Source organism: Camelus ferus, chromosome 9 (assembly GCF_009834535.1).
Source record: "Camelus ferus isolate YT-003-E chromosome 9, BCGSAC_Cfer_1.0, whole genome shotgun sequence".
Classification (NCBI taxonomy): domain Eukaryota; kingdom Metazoa; phylum Chordata; class Mammalia; order Artiodactyla; family Camelidae; genus Camelus; species Camelus ferus.
The window spans coordinates 61,988,324-62,013,321 of NC_045704.1; the positions used below are offsets into that span (position 1 = coordinate 61,988,324).

Genomic DNA, 24,998 nt, shown 5'->3' on the forward strand with positions numbered 1-24,998 from the left:
AAACGTGCTAGGGGTGCTGCTGCCTTCCTGTTTTCTCTAACTAGACCTTTCTTGCTCCACTTGTTTGCATAGCTAACTTTCATATATCCATCAAGTCTCTGTTTAAATGTACCTTTGCCAGTGAGACCAACTCTGATCACTGTATTTAAAATTGGAGGTTTCCCCTTTACTCCTAATCCTCCATTTCCTGCTGTTTTTCTTTTTTATGTGGCGCTTATCACCTTCTAAACATATTCTGTAATTTACAGCTTTTTTTTTTGTAATTCTCATTAGATATTAGTTTCATAAGGGTAGGTGTCTTTGTTTTATTCACTGAGTCCCAAGAGCCTAGAACAGTACTTGACACAAATTTAGTCATTTCCTCTATTGAACAAATATTTGTTAATTTAGATACTGGAAAAAAAGCTAGTAGAGCTCCTTGAATATAAGAATTATCAATTATATGTGTATATTTTCATTGCATAAATAGTTGAGGGCCCCTTCTCTTAATTGGAGGCTCTTCCTCTTTTAATTGGAATATTTAATCCTGTTACATTTAATGTATTTAGTGATACTGATAGGTTTAAGTTTACCATTTACTCTTTGTTTTTATTTTTTCTCTTATGTCTTGTTCTGTTGTTTATATCCTGCCATCTTTTAAGTTAAAACTGTTTTTTGGTATTTTATTTTATATCCACTTTTGGCTTTTTTGGTATACCTCTGTTATTTTCAATTATTGCTCTAGGGCTAATGATGCACAGCTTTAACTTAAGCCTACTTAAAGTATTGTACAATTTTGCACTTCACAAATATAGTAAGCTTACAAAAGAATAATTCGGTTTATCAAGTCTTCATCCTTTGCACTAATGCCATATCATTTATTCATAAATGCATTGTAAATCTTACCTTATAATTTTTTTTTAGTGTTTAGTCTTGTAGGGAAATTTGGAGAAGAGAAAGTAAAAGCTCAGTCTTACATATTTACCCATTTATTACCATTACTGTTTTTCTTCATCTCTCTACATCTCTACTGTTCCTTTGTCCTGAAGAATATTCTTTCAGCATTTCTTGTTTTGCAGGTCTGCTGGCAGTGAATACTCTCAGCTTCTGTTCATTGGAGGGATGTTTGCACTATTTATAGAATTCTGGATTGACAGTTTCTTCTTTGAACATTTAAAAGCTGTCATTACTTTGTATTCTGGCTGCCTTTGTTTTTAATTACATCATTCATACTGTTTTTGCCTGAATGTTGTCTGGCAGTTTTCTGGCTGCTTTCAGGATTTTCTCTGATTCTTTGGTCTTCGCCATTTGACCATGATGTTTTAAGGTATCTATTTCATTCTGTTTATCCCGTGTGTAGTTCACTGAACTTCTTGTATCTGTAAGTTTACGGTTTTCATCAAATTTGGAAAGTTGGCCATTTAAAAAAAATTTCTCTCCGCATTCTGTCTTCTGGGACTCCAGTTACACATGTGTTAGACATTTGATTTGTCACACAGGTCCCTAAGGCTTTGTTCATTTTCCTTCAGTCTCTTCTCTCACTTCTTCAGACTTCCTAACTTTTCATGTGTTCATTTTCACTCAACTTTTCTTCAGCCATCTCCCATTTGCTATCAGACCCATTCAGTGAATTATTTCATTTCAGTTATTGTACTTTCCTAGAGTTTCCTTTTTCTGAAAAATAGTTTCCATTTCTCTGTTGAGATTTCCTATCAGTTCACTCATTAAGAACCTGTTTTCATTTAAATTTTTAATGCATATGTAGTATTCCATTTGAAGTCTTTGCTAAATACAGCACTTGGACCATCTAAGTGCCATTTCCTATTCAGTATTATTGTCTTTACTTTGAGTCATACTTTACTGTTTCTTTGAATACCTAGTGATTTTTAATTGAGATTTGGACATTGTGGATGATATAGAAACTCTATTCTTTTATCTTCCTCTGCAGACTGTTGATTGTTGTTCTAGTAGACACTTAAATTACTGTCTGATCACACTGATTGTGTGTAAGCTTGGTTTTACCCTTTGTTAGGAAGGATCTGTGGCAAGCCAAGGTATTTCCCAAGCCTCTCTCAACTTCTAAACTCTATTTCTTGTAAGATCTTACCAAGGCTTGATTTTAGGCTTTGTTAGGACGCATAGGCCTAGGGAGTAAATTATTCCAAGTATAGTCCTTTTGTGTAAGGTGTGGCCTTTCTGCTTTTCTCAGGTGCCTGGGGAGGTGAACAAAATCTCTTCCCCCACTGGCTCAGCTGGAATTCTGCCTTCCAAAACTGCTTGACCTCTAGTTTCTCTGTTACAACGTGGAATTCATAGCAGCTGCTCTCTGTTAAGCCTTGCATGAGCTCATCCTCTGTATGTAAAGCCCAGACATTGGCTAAGGACTTGAGGAATTCACTTATTCTTCGCCCTTCACCGCCACTCCCCAGCCTCACCCTGCACAGTTTCTTCCATTCCAGTGCCTTGCTCCATGGATTCCGACAGCTTAAGTAGTCTCTAACCCTGATTTCTGCTTCCTCAGTTCAGAGATACTTCTGTGCTCTGCTTGATCTCCAGCCTCCTTGCTGCCATCATGTAATTGTCTACAGACAGATAGATGCTCTAAAGAATTACATGATTTCTCTGCCTATAGTCCAATGATTGAATACAGTTGTGTCATGTATTTCTGTCTTATTTTATAGTTCTTGGTGGCAGAGCTAGTCTGGTACCAGTTACTCTGTCATGGTTGAGTGAAAGTCACCTTTGTTCCACCTTAAAATTTTTTTATCCCTGATTTCAGGTTCCTATAGAGAAGGGTGTTTGTGGATTTTTTTTTTTTTTTTGATGATCGGTATAGTTTATGAGAGAGTAGTTGCTTAAAATCTAATATCAGATATTTTTGTTAAAGAGTAAGATAGTATAGTGGTGGTCATTTGAGTGGAACTATATAAGTGAAATTTCTCTTAAAATATTTTCCTAAAGAAATAGCTTTTCTAGGAATTAGGCTTTTTTAAATTTAAAAAAAACAGAAGGATATGTAAGATTTAGAGCTGATATTCTCAATCCTATATGTATGTTAGAACTACCTAGAGAGCTTTAAAAAAGAATACTGATGCCTAAGTCCTACTCTAGACTGTTAAATAGGAATCTTAAATTGCACCCTGGGTATCAAACATTTTTTACAGTATATTAAGAATACTGATAAATCACCTCAGGTGGTTTTTGTTATTCAGTGAAGATTGAGAACAACTACTTTAGAAGAACTTTTGCCAAACTCGATTTTTAGTTTTTCTGTAAGTTCTTCTAAAGCCTTTCAGATGTGATCCAAATAGCTGGTAGAAATGACATATAAATTCCTATCTACCATCAGTCTTCTTAGGAATGGCTGTGGCAACAAATCAGGATTTCCTATCCAAACATACTGTTTTCATGAGGTACATTTATTGTTAGAGAATAAGAAGCTTGTTTATTGAACTTAACTCAGGAGAACCATAAAAGAACCTGAATTGCCAAAGCAGTCTTTTGTAGGTCTTTTTTTTTTTTCCTTTCTTCTTTTTGTTCTCTTATGGTTTGATGACTAAAGAAGTTCCTTTAATGTATATTGTAAAGCTCGTTTGGGTGTGCTGAACTCTTTTAGCTTTTGTTTATCTGTGAAGCTTTTGATTTCTCCATCAAATCTGAACGAGAGCCTTGCTGGATAGAGTATTCTTGGTTGTAAATTTTTCCCTTTCATCACTTTAAATATATTGTGCCATTCCCTTTTGACTTGTAGAGTTGCTGCTGAAAAATCAGCTGATAACCTTATGGGAATTCCCTTTCATGTTATCTGTTGCTTTTCTCTTGGTGATTTAAATATTTTCTCCTTATCCTTAATTTTTTTTTCAATTTGATTACTATGTACCTTGGTGTATTCCTCTTTGGGTTGATCCTGTGTGAAAATCTCTGCACTTCCTGGGCTTGGGTGACTCTCCTTTGCCAAGTTGGGCAAGTTTTCAGTTATTATCTCTCCAAAAATTTTCTCAGGATCTTTATCTCTCTCTCCTCTTTCTGAGACCCCTATTATGGGAGTATTAGTGTGCTTCATGTTGTCCCAGAGTTCTCTTAAAAAAAACAATTTTAAGGATTAAATAAAGTGTCCTTAAAAATCTGGACTTTTGTTTTTTGTTTTACCTAACTACTTGATAAATGGAAACTACTAGGTATTTCTTTTTAGTTCTCTGAAAAAAATTGCTGAGACGCTAAAAGTCGTCATGATCTGAGAAAGTTTCAGAACCTCTTGGCTATAGTTAATCCATTCTTTTATTGATAGTAATTTGGATTGTTTCTAGTTTTGACTGGTATACAAAATAAGAACATTCTTTCATGTCTCCTGGGATACATGTGCATGTGGTTCATGTGTTTCTCTAGGATCTGTATTTTGGATAGGAATTTTGTGGTTATATTTATTTTTTAATATAGATTTAGATTCTTTGTGGTTCAGGTTTTCTATTTCTTCTTATATCGGTTCTGTAAAATTATATTTTTTCTATAAATTTGTCCATTTTTTTCTAAATTTCTATAAATTTGTCCAAATTTTATCTTAAATTTTAAATATCTTGATAAAAGGTTTTATTACTATCCTTTTAATGCCTCCAGATCTGTAGTGATAGTGACCCCTTTTTTAACCCCTGAGATTATTTATGCCTTATCTGTTTTTCTTGATCAGTCTTTTCATTGGTTTGTCAATATTATTAGTCTTTTCAAAGAACCAACTTTTGGCTTGTTGATCTCTAGTAAGTTGTATTTTCTTCCTCATTATTTTCAATTTTCATCCTGATTCATTTGTTCTACTTCCTTTGGGTTTATTTTACTTTTCTTTTTTCTGCCTTCTTGAGATGAATGCTTGGCTTATTAAATTTCATCTTTTTTTCCCCTAATAAATGTTAATTTCCTATTAAGTACTGCCATAGCCCTATCTCACATTTTGATATGTGATATTTTAACAGTTCAAATCAAAATATTTTCTAATTTCTACTATAATGTTTTCCTTGAACAATGATTAGGTTATAGATTAGCTTTTTGTTTTTTGTTTAACTTCCAAACACGTGGAAAACTTACCTGTTTTTGGAGGAGGGATGGGTTTTAATTTATTTGCATTGTGGTTAGACTGTGTGGCTTGCATGATTTCAGTCCTTTGAAATTTGTTAACACTCTATGGCCTAGTGTATTCATTGGTAAACTATGACCTGTAGGCCAAGTCCAACCATGCTACCATGGTCTCTCTCTTCACTATGAAGGGAGAAGAACAATTGAATAGTTGTGATGGAGTCATTAGGACCTATAAACTTAAAAATATGTACTGTGTCTGGACCTTTACACAAAACGTTTGCTGACCTTTGGCCTAGTATAAAATTAATTTCTTTAAAGGTTCTGTGTGAATTTGAAAAAAATGTATATTGCACTTTAGGCTATAGTGTTCCACACTCAAGTATAGTAGTCTTCAGGTATGTTGTGTTCTGTCTGTATCCTCAGGTCTTCTGTTTGTTCTTTTACTAAGAGAGATGTGTTAAAATCTCCAGTTATGATTTTGAATTTCTTAAATTCTTCTTGTTTTATCACTGTTTGCTTTCTATATATTCAAGCTATGTTGTCAGTAACATACATACTTAAAATGATCTCACTGGTGACTTGAACCGTTTGAGTCAACCTCTATCTCTTGTCATGTTAGCCTTGAATTTTGTTTTGGTTGCCAGCTTTCTTTTGGCTAGTACTGCATGGTATACCTTTTTCATTTCATTTTTTCTTTCTACTTTGCTGTTTTCCTTATGATCTCTTTGTTGCTTATGAACAAATACGGTGGGATTATTTCAAAATTCAGTCTAAGAATCTTTATCCTTTAGTGGAGCCCTTAGTTGACTTAATGTTCAACAGTTGACTTGAATAACAGGTTTGAAGTGCATGGGTTCACTTACGTGTGGATATTTTCAGTAGTGAATACTACAGTACTACGTGGTCTGTGGTTAGTTGAATCCCTGGATGCAGAGGGACCATGAATTCAGAGGGTTAGCAGTGAGTTATATGCAGATTAACTCTTGCATTATTCAAGGTTCCAGTTGCTTACTTTCATTTAAATCTACCATCTCATTTCATCATTTCTTATTTTCCTTCCCATTTTAGTTTACATTCCCCCTTTTTATTCTTTTGGATTGGCTAATATTTTTCATAATTCCATTTCTTACATTTTACTAGTTTCAAAGTTATTTGTACTGTTTTTTCTCTTAGTTGTTACTCTAGAAACTACAATATGTACACTTATCAAAGTATAAGCTTAATATGATCACCCACTGCCTAATAATTTTAGACCACTTTAAAACTTCATTCCCTACTAGAAAACTTCTAGAGCTCATCGATGTATTAGGCAAAGTTGCAGGATACAGAAATCTGTTGCATTTCTATACACTAACAATGAACTACCACATAGAGAAATTAAGGAAATAATTGCTTTTACAGTCACATCAAAAAGAATAAAATACTACAAATAAGCCTGCTAAGGAGGTAAAAGACCTGTACTTGGAAGGGTATATCATGTTCATGTATTGGAAGAATTAATATTGTTAAAATGACCATCCTACTCAGGGTACTCTAGACATTCTGAGCAACCCCTAGCAAAATATCAAAGGCATTTTTCACAGAATTCAAATAATTTAAAAAATTGTAGGAAACACAAAAGACCCCAAATAGCCAAAAGAATCTTGAAAAAGAACAGAGCTGGAGGCATCACATTTCTTAACTGCAGACTCTACTACAAAGCTACAATAATCAAAATAGTGTGGTACTGTCACAAAAACAGACACAGATCAGTAGAACAGAATGGCAAGCCCAGAAATAAGCCCACAGAGTTATGGTCAATTAATCTGTGACAAAGGAGGCAAGAATATGCAACAGAGAAAAAGGCAGTCTATTCAATAAATGGTGCTGGGAAAACTGGACAGCTACATGTAAAAGAATGGAATTAGAACATTCTCTAACACCATAATACAAAAATAAACTCAAAGTGAGTTACAGACCTAACTTTAAGACTGGACACCATAAAACTCCTAGAACAAAACATAGGCAGGACACTCTTTGACATAAATTGTAGCAGTATTTCTTTGAACCTGCTCCTGAGGCAAAGGAAACAAAGCAAAAATATACAAATGGGACCTAATTAAACTTAAAAGCTTTTGCACACAGCAAAGGAAACCATCAATAAAAAGGGAACCTACTGACTGGGAGAAAATATTTAAAAATGTTAGGACTGATTAGAGGTTAATGTCCAAAATATATAAACAGCTCATACAACTCAGCATCAGAAAAACAAGCAATCTGATTTAGAAATGGGCAGAGGACCTGAATAGACATTTTTCTAAAGAGGACATACAGATGGCCAGCAGGCACATAAAAAGATGCTCATTGTTGTTAATCATCAGAGAAATGCAAATCAAAACCACAGTGAGATACCACCTCACACCTGTCAGAATGACTATAAACAAAAAGACCCACAGATTAAACAAATGCTGGCGAGGATGTGGAGAAAAGGGGACCCTCCTCATACACTGTCAGTGGGAGTGTTAATTGGTATAGCCACTGTGGAAAACAGTATGGAGGTTCCTCAAAAAACCAACAACAGAGCTACCATATGACCCAGCAATTCCACTCCTGGGCATATATCTATAAAAACCAAAAACATTAATTTGAAAATACACGTTCATCCCAGTGTTTATAATAGCATTATTTACAATTGCCAAGATATGGAAGCAGCCCAAATGTTCATCAGCAGATGAATGGATAAAGAAGATGTGGGGTGTCTAAACATATACACACACACGCACGCACACACACATAGAGGAATACTAATCAGCCATAAAAAATGAAATTTTGCTATTTGCAACAACATGGATAGACTTGGAGGGTATTATGCTAAGTGAAATAGGTCAAACAGAAAGACAAGTACTGTATGATATCACTTATATGTGGAATCTAAAGAATACAACAAACTAGTGAATTAAAAGAAACAGACTCACAGGTATAGAGAACAAACTACATTATTAGTCAGGAGAGGGAAGGGAGGAGGGGCATTTTGGACTCAGAGGATTAAGTACAAACTGCTATATATAAAATAAATAAGCTTCAAGGAGATAATGTTCAGCACAGGGCATATAGCCAATATTTGATAATAACTATAAATGGAATATGATCTTTGAAAATTGTGAATCACTATGTTGTACACCTGAAACATATAATACTGTGCATCAACTATACCTTAATTTAAAAATAAAACTTTATTCTTCTCTCTCCTTTGCTCTCCTTGTAATTATCATGTATTATATTCTTTCTGTTTTCTAACCCTTGCTGAAAATTCTATTATTGATTTTTATATAATGTTTAAGATTTTTCTCACTTCTTTACCTCACTTTCTTTTTTTTTTTTTTTTTTTCCTTCTTACTTCCCAGACCTTTTGCCTTGGTTCATCTTCCTTGCCTGAAGTTTATTATTTTTAGAATCTTTCAGTAAAAGTCCACTGGTAGTGCTCACTTTGGCAACACACATAATAAGATTGGAACTATACAAAGGAGATTAGCATGGAGCCTGTGCAAGGATGACACGCAAATTCATGAAGTGTTCTGCATTTTGTACCCTTCCCCAAGCGTCCTGACACCCTTTGCTGATTAACCACCAACTCTGCCGAAAGTTCACTTGTAGTGAATGTTGTTCTAGTTTGTCTAAAAATATCTGCATTTTGCTTTCATTTTTGAAAGATATTTTTGCTGGGCATAGTATTTTATGTAGGTTTCAGGGTTTTTTTGTAGTCAGCACATTGGTTATATCTGTACATTGCATTTTTGCCCTTAAGGGGTCAGCAAACTTTTCTACCTGTTATTCTTTTCAGGTAACTTGTCTTTGTTTTCTCATTGCCTTTTAGGATTACCTCTTTTGATTTGATTTTCTTAACCTTTGGATTATGTCTTTCAATTAATAATCTCTCCAAATAATGCACCTGTTGCGTTCTTGTCTTTCCTTCTGAAACTCTGACATCTGTATGTTAGACTCCTTTGTACCATTCTCCATGTCTCTTAACTGCTAAAGTAGCAATGGTACCTAGTTTTAAGCCCTTACTGTGCTTTAGTAAACAAAATATTATGTTTATTGCTTTATGTGGTTTTGATCAATTCTTGGAATAGTCCTGTAAGATAAAGATGATTGTTACATATTTTTCTGAAGAACTGAGACACAGTAGATTGTCCAAATCATCTATTACTGTGAAGACAGTAATATTATCTAGTCATTAAGTCTTTCTAAGATTAAGTGAGAGAATCCATGTAAGATACTTAGCAGTGCCTAAAAATTTTCTATATCTAGGTTGATAAATGCCTGGATAAAATAAGATGCTTGGGATTTTTTTCAGAGTAATCTTGAGGATAGAGTGAGTGCTACATTAACAAAATTGGCTCTACATGGATACTTTTTGCTATTGGATGGTAGTTTCAGTGAGATTAAACCTGTAGTTTAATATGTGCATGGAAATTTATGTAATTTTATGTGATTCATATTTATTAAGTTTTACGGAGTAGCTGAATTAAGAAAGAAACAGAATCAGAATTACTACATATATCAATTTTTAAAAATGTTTCCCTCATTTTCAGTTTGGATACAAACTAAGATGATATGTTTCTCTGGAAGTGCCAGAGTAAAATCTTATTGTTAAACACTCTGACAATTACTAAGGATAATACTGTAATTATTTGGCAAATAGAGTAGCATCCTTGTATAACTCAGGACCTAATCAGACTCTACATGTGCATTCAAAAGTTACAGTTTGCAGTTACTAGCTAAGTGATTCTCACATTACTTATGAGAACCATATTTTCAAAAGCTTCTTTTCTTAGAAAACTACATTAAATAATAATTTATTTTTTAATAATAAAGTATATATAAGCATGATAATTCTGTCCAAAACATAATAATCAATGGTTCATAATATTATTATTGGGTAATACGTGTTAAACTGAGTTTTATAATTCTAGCCAAAATCACAGAAGGTCTTACTTATAAGGCCTAAATCATAGAAAAGCATAATTTTTACCAAGACATTTTGAAATACTGAAATTAGCTCACTGTGACTAAGAATCCCATGTTAAGAATCACTGCTTCATATGCAAGGTTAAAATCTAAGAAATTGCTGGGGGAGGGTATAGTTCAAGTGATAGAGTGCATGCTTAGCATGCAGAAGGTCCTGGGTTCAATCCCCAGTACCTCCTCTAAAAAAATAAGTAAGTAAACCTAATCCCCCCGACCCTAAACAAACAAACAAAATCTAATTGCTGTCATGTATTTACATATTAACAAAATTATGCTTAGTTCATTTATTGGTTGTTCATCTTTCCCCCCGTTCCTGCAGTATTTCAACTGTAACTTTTAATAAGTTCAAAAAGAACATCCAGTGTTAGTTAATTTTGTTAGCTAAGAGAATCAGAAGTAGCTTGTAGCCAAAACTACTTCTATATTGTTTCTTTGTTTTCCAAGCTTCAAGTAGTATTTTTCTCCTAATACAGTTGAAATTGACTCAGGTGAACAGAGAGAATTTTGATTATCAGTGTTCAGTCAGTCCCTTGATGGTTCACTATTATTTATCTGAATCCAACTTCAAATGTACAGTGCTCTTTAGCATCTGGTACCTCACTACGCTTCTAGCTTTGTGTTCTTTTCCTTAGCCCTGAAAATGACAGAGGCTTTAGAACTGTGTGCTTTTCTGTACGTTGAGATTTTTTTCCCCCAGTGAAAGCTCTTGCCTCCCTCCTAAGTTTGTTTACCTAGAAAGCTCTTACTCACTCTTTAACATCCGGCGCAGATGTCAGCTTCTGTATGAGGGAAGGGAAGGACACATACTTTCACCTCGGTGTGTCATGGTATGTCTGCTTGCTGCATGTTCACATGAATGCAGCAAGAGGTTTCTAGAAACAGAATTCTAAAACATTTATTTTGAAGTGAGAAAAGAAATAAATTTGTACAGCGTTAAATTTTACATTTGATCCTAGCCAAAAGGCCGAGAAGAGACATACAGGGTTAAATTTTATGAATTGAAACTTTGTGTGTTATGATACTAGTTGACTTTTCTACCAAATGCCTTCTCATTTGCTGACATAAATTAAATTCTGGGTCCAAAGATCCTTCCTCACAATGTAAAGCTTAAGTCAAAAGGGTTAGCATTATAATCTCATATTCCTGTTCTATTTGTACAGATTAAACAAAGTAAAATTTTATTTTGGACATACCACAGAGATTATGGTTTAGGAAATAAAGTGTTCCTTCAATGAAGGAACAATCTTTAGATCACCTGTGTTAAGAGTAGAGCCTCTTTTAAAAGCCTTTTAAATTAAAATAACTCACATGCTTTTCTGCTATTTGATATCTATGTGTTATAATGTGCTAAACTTTAAATTTTAGACAGAGTTTCTTTTGCTTGAAAAAACATTCTTAAAAATCATAAAACAGTGCTTTTTGTTGTGTGTATTTTACTACAATAAAAAAATTTTTTTTAATTGAGGTATAGTCATTTTACAATGTGTCGATTTCTGGTGTACAGCACAATGTTTCAGTCATACATGAATAGACATATATTCATTTTCATGTTCTTTTTTATTATAGGTTACCACAGAGTGTTGAATATAGTTCCCTGTGCATACAATAAAAATTTCTTAATGCACAAAATAAAAATCTCATTTGCCAGCTGTTCTCAGTAACACCGATCGATCCCCCTGTTGCTCTAAACTTTCTCATCTAATGCTCTCCATTTTTTTCTTGACCTCTTGGACCCCACCACTTAGCAAACTTTCCTTTTGTTAACAAATACATAGCCTTTTCACCTTAACTGAGACCTTCACTGAAGGCGCAAACGTCTAGATGCTCATAGTCTTCCTCTTTGTCTCAGTTTTGGCCTTTAATGATTTTAGTGTCCATGTGGACAATTATAACTTTGTAGTACCTTGAACTTCTCATTTCCAGTGATCTTTTCTTGACTCGACCTTAGCTTGGCATTCAGTTTTTGGTCATACCACAGGCCTTACTTTATATGGTTCTAGTTAAACTCCCATGTCACCAAAAGTGCCGATCTCTGTGACAGACTCCACTGTTCAAACTTGTTTGTTCAGCTATACCAGTTAGTACCATACCCTGATACCTCATCTGAGCTATTGTCTTAGAATTCTAGCTGGTCTTCCCTTTCTCTGTTCTTCAGTTCTATATTTTATATTTCTGTTTGATAATTTTCCTAGGATGTAAATCTGATTATTACATCTTGTTTGGAATTTGTCAAGGGTTTCCCATTACTGAAAAACTAAAATCCAAAAATTAGCATAGTATACCCTGCTCTTCACAGTCTGGTTCTGGATTTTATTGGTTATTGTCTCATATTATGACCTTTGCTTGGCTTTCTTTAGGTATATTAACATATGTGTAGTTCCCCAGATATGCCTCTGTACTTAGCATAGGATAATACTGTTGTGACTTCTCTGTGAAGCATTCCTTGGTGTTGAGTCAGATTTAGATACTGCGTTGTTGTGCAGACTGTGTATGCCTCCAGTATAGCTCTTTTCACAGTGTGGTATCATTTCATATTTGTTCCTATTTATTATAAAAATATGTACAATAATGGATTTTTTTTTAATGGAGGTATTGAGGAATTGAACCTAGGACCTCCTGCATGCTAAGCATACTGTCTACTTCTGAGCTATTCCCTGCCCCCTTATAATAGATTTTTTTTAACCTGTGTATTCGTAGCATATAGAAGAAGCCCAAAAGTATTTATTGACTTAATGAATAATTTACACAAAGATAATAAAACTAGCAAAGAAAACCATTTTGCCTTCCTAGCAACCGAAGAACTGTAGTCTTTACTATTAAGTCTAATTTTCTCTATTATAGTATTAGAAAATCTTAACATACACCACTATGTTGACAAAGTTACAGTAAAACTGGTATTGGTCATATTTTTAATTGATAGAACCCTTTTGGAAAAGTTTGACAGTATTTACAATCTAGAACTAAAAAATTATTTCAGGTGGTGATTGTAAAGACAAGCTAAAAAATGAAAGTCACATGCAAAGTTGTATGTATGTTATGATTACACTTGCATTTAAAAATGCGTAATAAAAAGACTAAGGAACTATATATTACAGTAGTAGCAGTGGTTTTATGATGTTGAAACTGTAGGTGATTTTCTCACCTTTAAAGGTATTTTATATAATGTGGTTGTATTTTATGACTTAAAATGTATACAACTTATGCCACTATTTGGAGTTAAAAAAAATGTAATCCTGAATCAAAACTCTAATGTAAGAGTACTCAGTTTTGAGTGATTCTTTTTGTCTTACAGTGGCTTCTCAGGGTCGGATTAAGAGGGAAGGAATTGGTGGTTAAAAATTGCTGATGACAAAGGGGTGTGTGGCCAGCACAGAATGTTGGTCATTTAAGTAAGATTCCAAGATTGACTCAATGCAGCAGTTCTTTATTTCCAAACCATAATCATAAATTTTGTTTTAAATGTAATTTTTGTTTTGTTTTTAAAGATATCAGTTTTTGGAAGAAGCTTTTCAAAACCAGAAAGGTGCAATTGAGAATCTACTGGCTAAGCTTCTTGAGAAGAAGAATTACGTTCATTTTGCAGCGACTCAGGTGCAGAATAGGTAAGTGTGTTTCCTTAAAACTGTAATATCACTTAAAGGATCATTAAACACAGTGCGTCCAGTTTAAATTTGTTTTCCTTCTATATTATATTAAGCATATATAGAAAACTTTTTGGAGGGGTAAATGGTATGCTTGAGTTTTGAATTATAGTATTTGTTAATTAAGGAAAATTTAATTGACTAAAATTTTGAATAGTCTTAGGATACATCTTTGACTGTTTTATAATTAATATGACTCTAGTGTTTGTAAGCCTTAAATGTAGAAAACACAATTAAGATGTAGAGAGTTGACTTACAAAATTTACTAGAGACTGTGGAAGAAGAGAGAGTATGAAGAGTAGTGGACAAATTAATTTTCCATCTGTAAAACCGTACTTAGTGGTATTATTATAAGACGCATATATAGCACGGTTTCTGGCACATAGTAAACCTTCAGATTTTGGCTGTTGTTATTATTTTTATCAGTAATACCACCTGTTTTTTGAAAATTCCATTTTGGTTCATTTCTAAATAAACTAAATTTATTGATAAAACAAGTGGGACTAAGTTCCTTAAATGAGAAGATTAAGACTCTTAGGGAGTCCTTAAAGACAAGCACTTGGAGCTGGCGTAATTAAAACTCTTATGTTCCTAAAGGTATGAATAAGGTTGGTATGTGTTTATTCTTTAGATTCACAAAAATTGAGACTTCTAGATTCTCTAGAATATTAAAATTAATTTATGACTATTTAAAATGGCACATAAAACTCAAAAATATTGAAGATGAATGAATGAATAGTACATTATATTAGAAAATAGTACATTAGACATTAGTAAGGTGTTACAACTTTCATCTTAAAAAGTGATACCAAAGGAAAATAAAGGCTCCTCAGAGGCTGTAGATAATGTGTAAATACACACATATGCACTAGTCATGGTTAGTTCTTATGGCTATCTCAGAATGGTTTTTCATATTGCTCATATATTGTAGGTGATATTGGAGAAGATAACTGTCTTCTCATAAATTACAGATACATGTCCTTCTCAGAGAAAGGATAGTGAGACAATTCATATGGCAGTCCCATATTTTTATATATATATATTTTGTACATATTTTGTATATATGTTCCTGAAGCTGTGTAGAGACGTGAGGTTTATGTGTTACAAGATTGCAAAGGGTTGGGGAGATTATTTCATCTCCAGAAAGCTTTTAAAAAGTATTAAAATCTCTAATGATACTTCTTCTTTTTAGATAGATTCTTCAGTGACCTTTCTCCACTTTGTAATGTACATTTGTTTTTTTCCTTCCTTCACAATGGAACATACAGTATCTGTGCTTAAATCCAGGAGAGTTTGACTGTGGCTAACTATTCTCTGCTTTCAGCATGCTTAATGATTCCAACTTTTGGCCGAATCATTTTAAGTTTGAGTCATATATTTCTCATCACTAGTTATCAGCACTCTCATTTAAAAAAATGTGTTCACTCAATTAAGATAAGGACACAACTGAATAAAATTTTCAAAAAGTGCCTCAACAGCACTGATGTACAAAGGAAGGAATACTACATTTTTGACAGAGTATTAAAGTTATTCAAATTTGAATTTGGCAAATGAAAGGCAATTTTAGGAATTGAAAGTGTCGGTTATAGTTCGTACAGAAGTAGAATGTATAGAAGTTGAAGATTGCCATCTCATGATTGTTAACATTTTATATATTTATCAGTGAGAGTCTTCTCTTCCTACTTTATAAATAGCAAGATAGCAGCTATTTCATATTTGCAACCGAAACTTTTGTAACCTCATGGGAACTTATACCTATTTCTAAAACATCTAACGTATTTTTAAAAAAGAATTGAAAATGTTTATTCCCTTAACTGTATATAATAGGAAACCATTTTGAGAAGAACCTATGAAAGGGGTGTATCTGAATTCACATTTGAAGTGGTTAAATTATAAGCGAGACTAAATACTTCTAAGCTTCCTACTGTTTCAAAAGATAATAGTATCGGTTACAGCATTGGTTTTTTGCACATTGCTCTTAGAAAGCATTACTATTAAATAGAACCAATGTGCCACACTTGGCACTAACCAGCAGTCGTTGATGTCAGATGTTTGTATATCACATTCATAGGAACTAAAGGAGATTGCCATCCAGATTAATAAACTGTCCTTTATGAACTTAATTTAAAGTCACTAAATCCATTCTTTATCTACATACTTAACTTGTTTGGACCAAATTGAGTGGTTAGGTCTGCCAAAACATAAATTGTACATTTTGACAAAGGTTTAATTTTAATTATTCGGTTAAGTGCCCAGTTGGATGAATTTCTGTAACAGTTGATGATTCAGAGACATAGGATAAGTCGATAACCTAATGATGCATTTCTCTTATTCAGGATAAAAGAAGTAAATGAGACTAACAAACGAGTAGAACAGGAAATTAAAGTGGCCATTTTCACCCTTATCAATGAAATTAATAAGAAAGGAAAATCTCTCTTACAGCAGCTAGAGGTATGGTTCAAAGCCAAAATAAAACAAAAACTTGCTTCTCTTGCTCTTTAGCTGTTTTTAATGTTTATTGAAAGCTCTTTTCGATTGGTTGGGGGGAGTATGGAAATAAAGTAAATTGAAAATTTTTTTGTTTGTTTTTTATTGGAAAATTGACCTTTTTCAAGTTAGTTACTTTGCAGCCCAATTTAATTAATAACACTGATTTTAGCTGTATAAATTAGGAGATAGTATTGTCCTCTTAGGAGTGAAAGAATTATTACTAAAAATGTGATGTAAATGAAGACAAAGCTGACCCACCACATCCTCTCTTCTCCCCACAAGTTGGGTCCTCGGTTTAACTTTTACATGTGAATTGGGTGTCTTACTGACTCATGTGTGTGCTTCACTTTATTTTTTTAGGTGTTCCATAGTTTGCTAAAAATGCTGCTCATGTTGAAATTTATAAACTTACTGATAGTTTTGTTGTATTAAGTCTTTGTGTTGTGTGTTTCGAGATTAATTTGTGGATGTAAATTTCTAGATGAGAATCCAGTCAATTTGTGAAATGCAAATTAAGTTTTAATCAAAGGCTTTACTGACCATAGTTGATGAGTTTTCAAATTTTGTGCTTTTAAGTAGGCTTAGATGATACGGGGTTATGTTTAAAGCAACATTGAATAGTAACAATTTAAATTATGTGAATATTTGATTATTTAACTTTTAATTACTGTTAACCTCAATTTGGGGGGGAGTATGTAATTAGGTATGTATGTATGTATGTACGTATGTATGTATTTATTTAATGGAGGTACTGGGGATTGAACCCAGGACCTCGTCCATACTAAGCATATGCTCTACTACTGAGCTATAACCCTTCCCTTTATTAATCTCACATTTTTCATAGATTTTTTTCTATTCCACCCCATCATAAAATATTGTGGAAATATTAGATACAGTCACATACAAATAAAAGAAATTATGGCAGCAGAGTACTATTTCTGAATTTCTGTCTTTTGAAATACATCTTGTCACTGAGACACAATTGTGAGGTTAAAAATACTCTCACACATACCATTAAATTTTGAGGTCTCCTGCAACTGTTGTATGTCCAGTCAAGTTGCATTTCACCATATAAGATTTTTGTTTTCAAAAGAATCTTGTAAATGGAGAACATGAGCAAGCAATTTTTTTTGATACCTTTTAATTTACTGTAAATACATTTTAACTCTAGGTCCAAAGTAATGTTCTGAAACCGTTTCAAGAACTTTTGAATAAAAAGATGAATAATAAATAAATGCTAATATATACACAAATACCTAATGATAAATCTGCCACATATTCCTAACATGCTAATAATTTAAGCAATAGATGTTTCCTAGTGTAATATGTTTCTAAACTTTGTAAACTAGAGGTTTTCCTAAGTTTTAAGGGATGATTTCCAGGAAAGTTGTAAATGAAATTTTTGTCAGTTGAATATTTTTATCCATTGATTTACATTTTGAAATGAGCAACTTGTTTCCTTAGGGAAAAAATTGTTAAGTAAACAAATTGAGTCATTTTTGTAAGAAAGTGGTTAAGAACAAAGAGGCAAGTAGTTTAGCATGCTGACTGTCAAAGGACATAGGGCATCACCTCTCCCTTCTGGAAATTTTAATTCCCAGAAAGCAGTTTGTTTTTCCTTTGCAGCAAATTCGCCAAATTGGTCTTTCCTTCAATCTTCACTTATTCCCTTGTTCTTTATGAATTTTTGTCAAATGAGAAGTTTCTCTAACTCTCCTCTTAGAACTCTGGAATTCATCTTTCTCCTTTTGTCTTAAATATTTTAAAAAAGATTTTAACTTCAGCCTCATTCCACATCAGTAGGTGGCACTGGTAACACAGAATTTTCTTTGGCCTGAGAAGTGTACTGATTATATAAAATTGTTTCTAAAAGTAAGCTCAGATGTCGCGTGAAGGCTCTGTATGTTGGATTAGCCTAGTAGACACTTTTTAACAGATACTTTGATCTTCTGAAGGAAAAGGGAGACATCATTAGTATTAATTTCTATATGTGGAATGTCTGTTTTAGCCTAGAGAACTCTTTTAGTCCCACTTTTGTTAGTGACTTTTTCCTTGATCATAGACTCATTAAATAATGAGGAGCTTATTAAGTGATCCCATTTAAAAAAATACAGGTATTGTTTTCATTTGCAATAGAAAATATGAGTTGATTTTTTTTCATATAGGATTCTTCAGTGAACCTCTTGTTCTGTTTCAGAATGTTACAAAAGAGAGACAGATGAAGTTGCTACAGCAGCAGAACGACATCACAGGCCTTTCCCGGCAGGTGAAGCATGTAATGAACTTCACAAACTGGGCAATTGCGAGTGGCAGCAGCACAGCACTGCTGTACAGCAAGCGACTGGTGAGACACATACATAGTATCTTATTTTCTTTAAACTGCCTTTATTAAGATATTATTTACATTCAGTGAACTGCACCCATTTAAAGTGTAATCATATGTAATCACAGTCACATCAAAGTACAGAAAATTTCCATCACTAACAGAAGATTTCTTGTTCCCCTCTATCCCTGGTCCTAGGCAACCATTAGTCTGATTTCTATCATTTTCTAGAATTTCATATAAACGGAATCATACAGTAGGTTTTAAGTCAATCATAGGTTTTGAAGTTACCTAGTAGTATAATGTAGTTTATTGCCAGAAATGGCAGAAATTCAAGCATGTGCATTTGATTGTTCATATAGATAGTCTTTTAAACACTGATACTGTCTCATCTGAGACAGACACTGTGGGGCTACATGAGCTTTCATGTCTTTATCTTGTATGTTTTCTTAAGTGATATTTAATTTTAAAACTAATGTGAATTTTTTCCCTTTAAGATTACTTTTCAATTGCGCCATATTTTGAAAGCACGGTGTGATCCTGTCCCTGCTGCTAATGGAGCAATACGTTTCCATTGTGATCCCACCTTCTGGGCAAAGAATGTAGTCAATTTAGGTGAGAAATAATTAGTTTTATGGCTATAACTTGGAACACTGATTAGGAGGAGAAAGCATCTAAAACAAATTACAGATACTTAAAGTTTCTAAACTTCATTCTAACATGTAAACTTTTTGGAAAATATGTTCTTCATTGGAAACTCATTTCAGCAGTGCTTATTACATCATTAAGAATGTTGAGAGTCTCCTATGTAGTTTTTAAAAATGTGTATCTCATTTCTAACTTTCCCCCCACATTTCTTAAAATTGATATTGACTGTTTCGTATCAAAAACTTAGCAAATGAGTCTTTGTTTTCTGGAATAATTTTTTAGATGCTTAGTAATTGTACCAAATTACCCACTTGAGGAGGACCTCCAGGATGCTGATGTGTCCACATGCCATTGTTCTGAGGCATGTTTGAAAGATAAGGGTAGCTCTTTTCACATGGAAAAGAAATGGACTTTGCTTTTGTTACTCCACAGTGTGGACCTAAGGACCATAGGTGAAAGTTGCAGCTAGACAAACAACTCAATATAGTAAAACAAAACCCCCCAAGCTAACCAACAAGTAGAGCTGTCTACAGATTGGTTAAACTCATTTTTCAAAGTAGTCAAGTCCTCACCATTGAAAGTGTAAAAGCAGAGGTGAATGGCCTTTTGTTTAAAAAAGAAAAGTAATCTTTGTGTATATTCAAGTTTGGCTATACCCTTAGATTAGGCATCGGTAAACTGTTTTTGTGCAACACGGTAGCTAAGTTTGGTTTTTACGTTGTAAAGACTTGTAAAAACAAGTAAAGAGCAAGGAGTATACAACAGATCTTTTGTTGCCTGCAAAGCCTAAAGGATCTGGCCTGTTACAGGAAAAAGGTTTGCCAACTCTATTTAAGATCAAACCTTCCTAAAATTTGCCTTCTGTTCCTAGAAAGCACTTGACTCTGTAAGAAGCAAGGAAAATTTGTTACTTCCAAGGATATAAATGCTTTAAAACATTCAATATTTTTCCAGAAAAGTTTTTTTGTAGCAGTCTAGTACTCTGCCCTGCACATTTTGACAATCCAAAGGCAGACGGAATCAGTATTAGTTATCTTGAGTATCCTTAAATCTTGTCAGCGGAGAATTGATTTAGACTGACTAGATGGGCCTCCTCTAGTAATATCTGTCTTTCAGGTCTCTTTAATTTTCTGTACATCTGTACAAATAGAAAATAAGGATAGATAATATATTCTGAAAAATCAAAAGCCAGTTATTTGGCTTTGGACTATGTTAGGTTTCTGATTTTCATCACCTTTAAACCTAGCTCCCATCCTTTCTGTGCTGTTGGAAGCTTTGAGTGCTGATAGTTGTCAAAGGAAAGAGGAAAATATAATGATTAATCCACAAAGTAGATGTTAGTTGATTCTATGCAAATTATTCTCATTTTTTAAATCCTTCAGGTAATCTAGTAATAGAGAGTAAACCAGCTCCTGGTTATACTCCTAACGTTGTAGTTGGGCAAGTTCCTCCAGGGACAAACCACATTAGTAAAACCCCTGGACAGATTAACTTAGCACAGCTTCGACTTCAGCACATGCAACAGCAAGTGTACGCACAGAAACACCAGCAGCTGCAGCAGATGAGGATGCAGCAGCCGCCTGCACCTGTTCCAACGACAACAGCAGCCACACAGCAGCTCCCCAGGCAGGCCGCCCCTCAGATGTTACAGCAGCAGGTGAGAGCTATGTCACTGCGTTATTGATACCATTATGAAGACCTCAGGGCTACACTCGGTCTCATATAGAGGAGTTACACATTTCAGAGTCACTAGCAGGGACAGCGCCCAGAGGTCAGTTTAAATATTTGCCTTGGGTGTGGCAGGGATGTGGGGAGTTATGAGGGAGGACAAAAAGTAAATACGTATGATAGGAAACAAAATTAACTCTAGTACTGTGGAGATATATATATTTTTATCCTCCATGCCACATCTTTTTTGTTTTGCACATGTGGCTTTGGGCCAAAGACCCATGTTGTTTCTGCCTAAGGTCTGATTCTTTAGGCATTTGTTCAAATTATTCCCATCCCTGTACCTCTCCTGTTCTCCCCTCTCCCATTAAAATTATTAATGCAGTGTTGATTAAGTTAATGCAGGTAGGCTTTAAAACACATACCTATACTGAGAGGAGATTGAGGCTAGAGATGAGAATGACTTACATTTTTTAGTTTATGCTCTTCTATCCTCACTAAATTATTTTTACAATAACATTTTATAATTGAAAGATAGTTTTATAAATATTATTACATAAGTGCAATTTCTACCTCTTGTAGCCTCCAAGATTGATCAGTGTGCAAGCAATGCAAAGAGGCAACATGAACTGTGGAGCTTTCCAAGCCCATCAGATGAGATTGGCTCAGAATGCTGCCCGAATACCAGGGATACCCAGGCACAGCGGCCCTCAGTATTCCATGATGCAGCCACACCTCCAAAGACAAGTATGCCTAGAGTTACATTTGTAAGAATCATATAATTTTAAAACTAAAAGACAACAGTTTTCTTAATCAGTTGTGGGTTGGGGAGGACGGCTCTTTGATACCTTTGAGAATTTGATTAATGCTGTGTATCTTCTTGTCCCAGAAAAATACACATAACATTTGTATTAAATTTTAAAGAACTTCTTTGATATCATTAAACCCATTGTATACTTTGGGGTGAGAACCCATGATCTAGTCTAACCAATTCATTTTACAGAGTGAGAAACAAAGGAACTTGTTTTTTGTCTGTAGTCACAAGAGAGAATTGTAAAATCTAGATTAGAATTTGTTTCCTGAAATTGTTCCTCTGATCTTTCAATGTGACATTTTGAACCTAATACATAAAAAGGACTTTAAAAACAGTAGAGCTATGTTATATGTAATTTTTTTCTTCTCTTTACTCAGTATTGCTTCTTTTAGGATAGATATGCCTACTCTTAAAAATAAGTGTGTTTAGAGACTTGTTTTTTAATCTTTGCTTGAATAGTAGATTATATTTGTATAAGAGGTATAATTATAAAAATGAGGCTACTTTTACATAGGATTTCTAGTTATATATAAAAAAAAGGTCATTTTATAATTGTTCAAGTGATGTTTCTCAAAGCATGCTTTAAAGACCATCAGAATGACTGGGGGACCTTGTCAGATATAGATTCTAAGTCATAACCACTGAATCAATTTCTAGGAGGGGAGTACTCAGAAATGTGTGAACTTTTACTGACAGATCGATCTGCATACTGAAGTTGGACAAGTGCTGTCCTAGAGCAGTGGTCGTCCAACTTTTGGTCCAGTTATCTCTGGAAAGACTTTTGAAAAATACACATTCCGTCATATTTGAAAGTTGACATTTAAAGCTTCCGTTGCAACTTTAAATTTAAATAGTTGCAAAGGACGTTCTGTCTAGCATATTGTAAATATTGACATTATAATATTCTTGTAAATGGATCCACTATTGTCCCAAATACTGTAGCAAGTTCTTTTTGAAAGTCTAAATTTTATACTCCCTTTTCTCCTTGGGCTTGAATTTCCCATCTGCTTTTACAGAATTTCATCTTAGTATGTTTATGTTTGATATATGAATCAGTTTGTTGCAATTTCCACTGGAAAGATGTTCTCAGCTTTAAAATTCTTAAATTTCCAGTTGATAATGCTGTTATTAAGCTTTAATAAAACTTTTTCTTTAGACCACATTTTCATTACAGTTATTCCTATACAGTTTTTTAAACAAGGTAAATATATTTACCTTGTTTAAGAATTTTAGGAAACAAAAAATAAAATTCTTTTAGATACACATTTCTTTATGAGAGAGAGATTGAGCCTCTTCCTATTCATTTATGCATGTTTGTATGTCTGTTACCTTGTTAGAGTAAGTCAGAATTCATCATCAGTTTTTATTGTTTTGTTTTGTTTTGTTTTCATGTGGTACTTGGGAATCTTGTTCACAGAAATATGTATCTGGGAATTCAAAACTATTTAAAAAATATTTTTTATCAGTTAACAGCATCTTCAGATCTTTCTTCATTTTTGTTGATTACCAGAACCCACTTAGAGATTTGTTACCCAGGTTTTGGAGCCAGGTACTTTGTCAACAGCTTGACACCTTCCTTTCTAACTGTACCTTTGCTTGTCTCTCCAGGAGGATTTTTTTTTTTTAAACCCTGGGGCAGTATGCTGGATAAGATTAGGAGTGGGTTAGAGATGTGCTGTTTTGTATTTTGTTTTGGGAGAAGGGTAGTTGTGAAAGAAGTAGTTGAAAAAAAAGAACTTACAGACCATGGCCCATTCTTAGGCAAATTGAGTTTTCTTCAGAAAAGAGACATAGGAAGGTTGACTATCTGGACTTTAATTTCCTTAAAAGTGTTCACATACCCACATACCCACGTACCTCTTAGTACATGGAAAGCCTTCAAGTATCACGAGGGAGCAGGTAAACCCTTTGGAAGGGTGCAGAAGCTACAGAGTCATACTGACCAACTATCACAGAACATTGTCCTTAGACATTTGGGCCCCTACAGAAATCACTGAACGTTAGAATGTTAAGCTTTTAAATATTTTGAATGATTTATGTATATAGTAATTTATTTCCCAAAGATTTTCATCTATATAGTATCTTAAATGACCCTCATAACAGCCCTCTTAAAGACAGACATCCATTTTCATTAATCATTATCCACATTTCTGAATTACCGAGATTATGATTTGGTCTGAAGTCACGTAGTATTTGAGTCAGGAATTGATGTCATGTTTCTATTTGTAAATTTGTTGTTCTTTCTGCTATATCAGTTACATAATACACAATTATACAATTAATTTTTATTTTAAAAAAGACAAAAAGTCCAAGTGAAATATAGACAGAACAGTGGCTTTCCTGGTCTGACATCTGAAAACTTTAGGGGCTTCCAGACTATCTATTATATATATCTTTGTTCTGAAGTAAAATGGTATCACTAGGCTGACAGGATACAATTTTTAGCAAGTCTATTTTTTTTCCTAAGTGCTACACAAAAATGAGTAGAAAAATGAAAAGGCTAAGTTTGACTTCTTTTTTCCTTGCCTAAGTTTTAGAGTGCTTACTTCTTTGTCTCAGCCATAGGTATCAAACACTAAACTTGTGTATCCTTCCAAAACTAAAAATTGTTGTCAGGGTTTAGTTCATATTAGAATATCCTGGCAGATCAAGTAATGATAACATCTTCTTTCCTAACAGCACTCAAACCCAGGGCATGCTGGACCCTTTCCTGTTGTGTCAGTGCACAACAACCCAGTCAATCCAACCAGCCCTACTACAGCTACAATGGCAAATGCAAATCGAGGTCCCACCAGCCCATCTGTTACAGCAATAGAACTAATTCCCTCAGTTACCAATCCAGAAAACCTTCCATCGCTGCCAGATATTCCACCCATACAGGTTTGTATTTAAGTTGAATGAAAGATTAAAAAACTTGTGTTAATTAGGGAGTTAGAGTATATATTTTTGGTGGTTTTTCTTTTTAAATTCAGGAGCAACATTTTTTTGGGAAATTTCCAAAGAGTAGAATATGAATATTTAAATTTTTAAAAGTTACACATGCTAAAAACTAGCACTCCTCAATATTTTAAAGTTACAAGGTGTCAGCTTTGCTGATCTTTGTATTATCTGCCGACAGGCAGACTGTGTGTTGAATGAAGCACTTCTGGTATACATTTAGATCCATAAAGGAGGCCTAGTGCTGAAATACAGTCAAATTTTTGTCAGTCTTTTGTTAGGTACAGAAGGGATAGCCAACCCTTGTGCATACAGGTTGGACTGAGAAAGGAAGAGGCTGGAAGGTCTAGATACCTGGCATGTTGTAGGGTATACTGAGAGAGAAGGTAGTTGTGAGGACTAGAAGATAGAGCGTGAAGGA

General features: G+C 34.0%; 1 protein-coding gene and 1 non-coding gene across 4 annotated transcripts in view; both read left to right on the forward strand.

The window, feature by feature from the left end:
- Positions 1 to 24,998, forward strand: part of TRIM33 (tripartite motif containing 33) — a 114,751-nt gene that overhangs the window by 65,234 nt on the left and 24,519 nt on the right. For 2 of the 3 annotated variants that reach the window (XM_032486985.1, XM_032486986.1), the window contains exons 5-11: positions 13,542 to 13,658; positions 16,034 to 16,148; positions 18,385 to 18,531; positions 19,008 to 19,125; positions 20,541 to 20,815; positions 21,409 to 21,573; positions 24,320 to 24,520. In XM_032486985.1, coding sequence (XP_032342876.1) covers positions 13,542 to 13,658; positions 16,034 to 16,148; positions 18,385 to 18,531; positions 19,008 to 19,125; positions 20,541 to 20,815; positions 21,409 to 21,573; positions 24,320 to 24,520 — 1,138 coding nt within the window. The remainder of the gene's footprint in view (positions 1 to 13,541; positions 13,659 to 16,033; positions 16,149 to 18,384; positions 18,532 to 19,007; positions 19,126 to 20,540; positions 20,816 to 21,408; positions 21,574 to 24,319; positions 24,521 to 24,998) is intronic. The other variant, XM_032486987.1, reaches the window with a different exon arrangement.
- Positions 8,504 to 8,610, forward strand: LOC116666179. Its single transcript, XR_004323023.1, has one exon. It is a non-coding gene; the product is annotated as a U6 spliceosomal RNA (small nuclear RNA).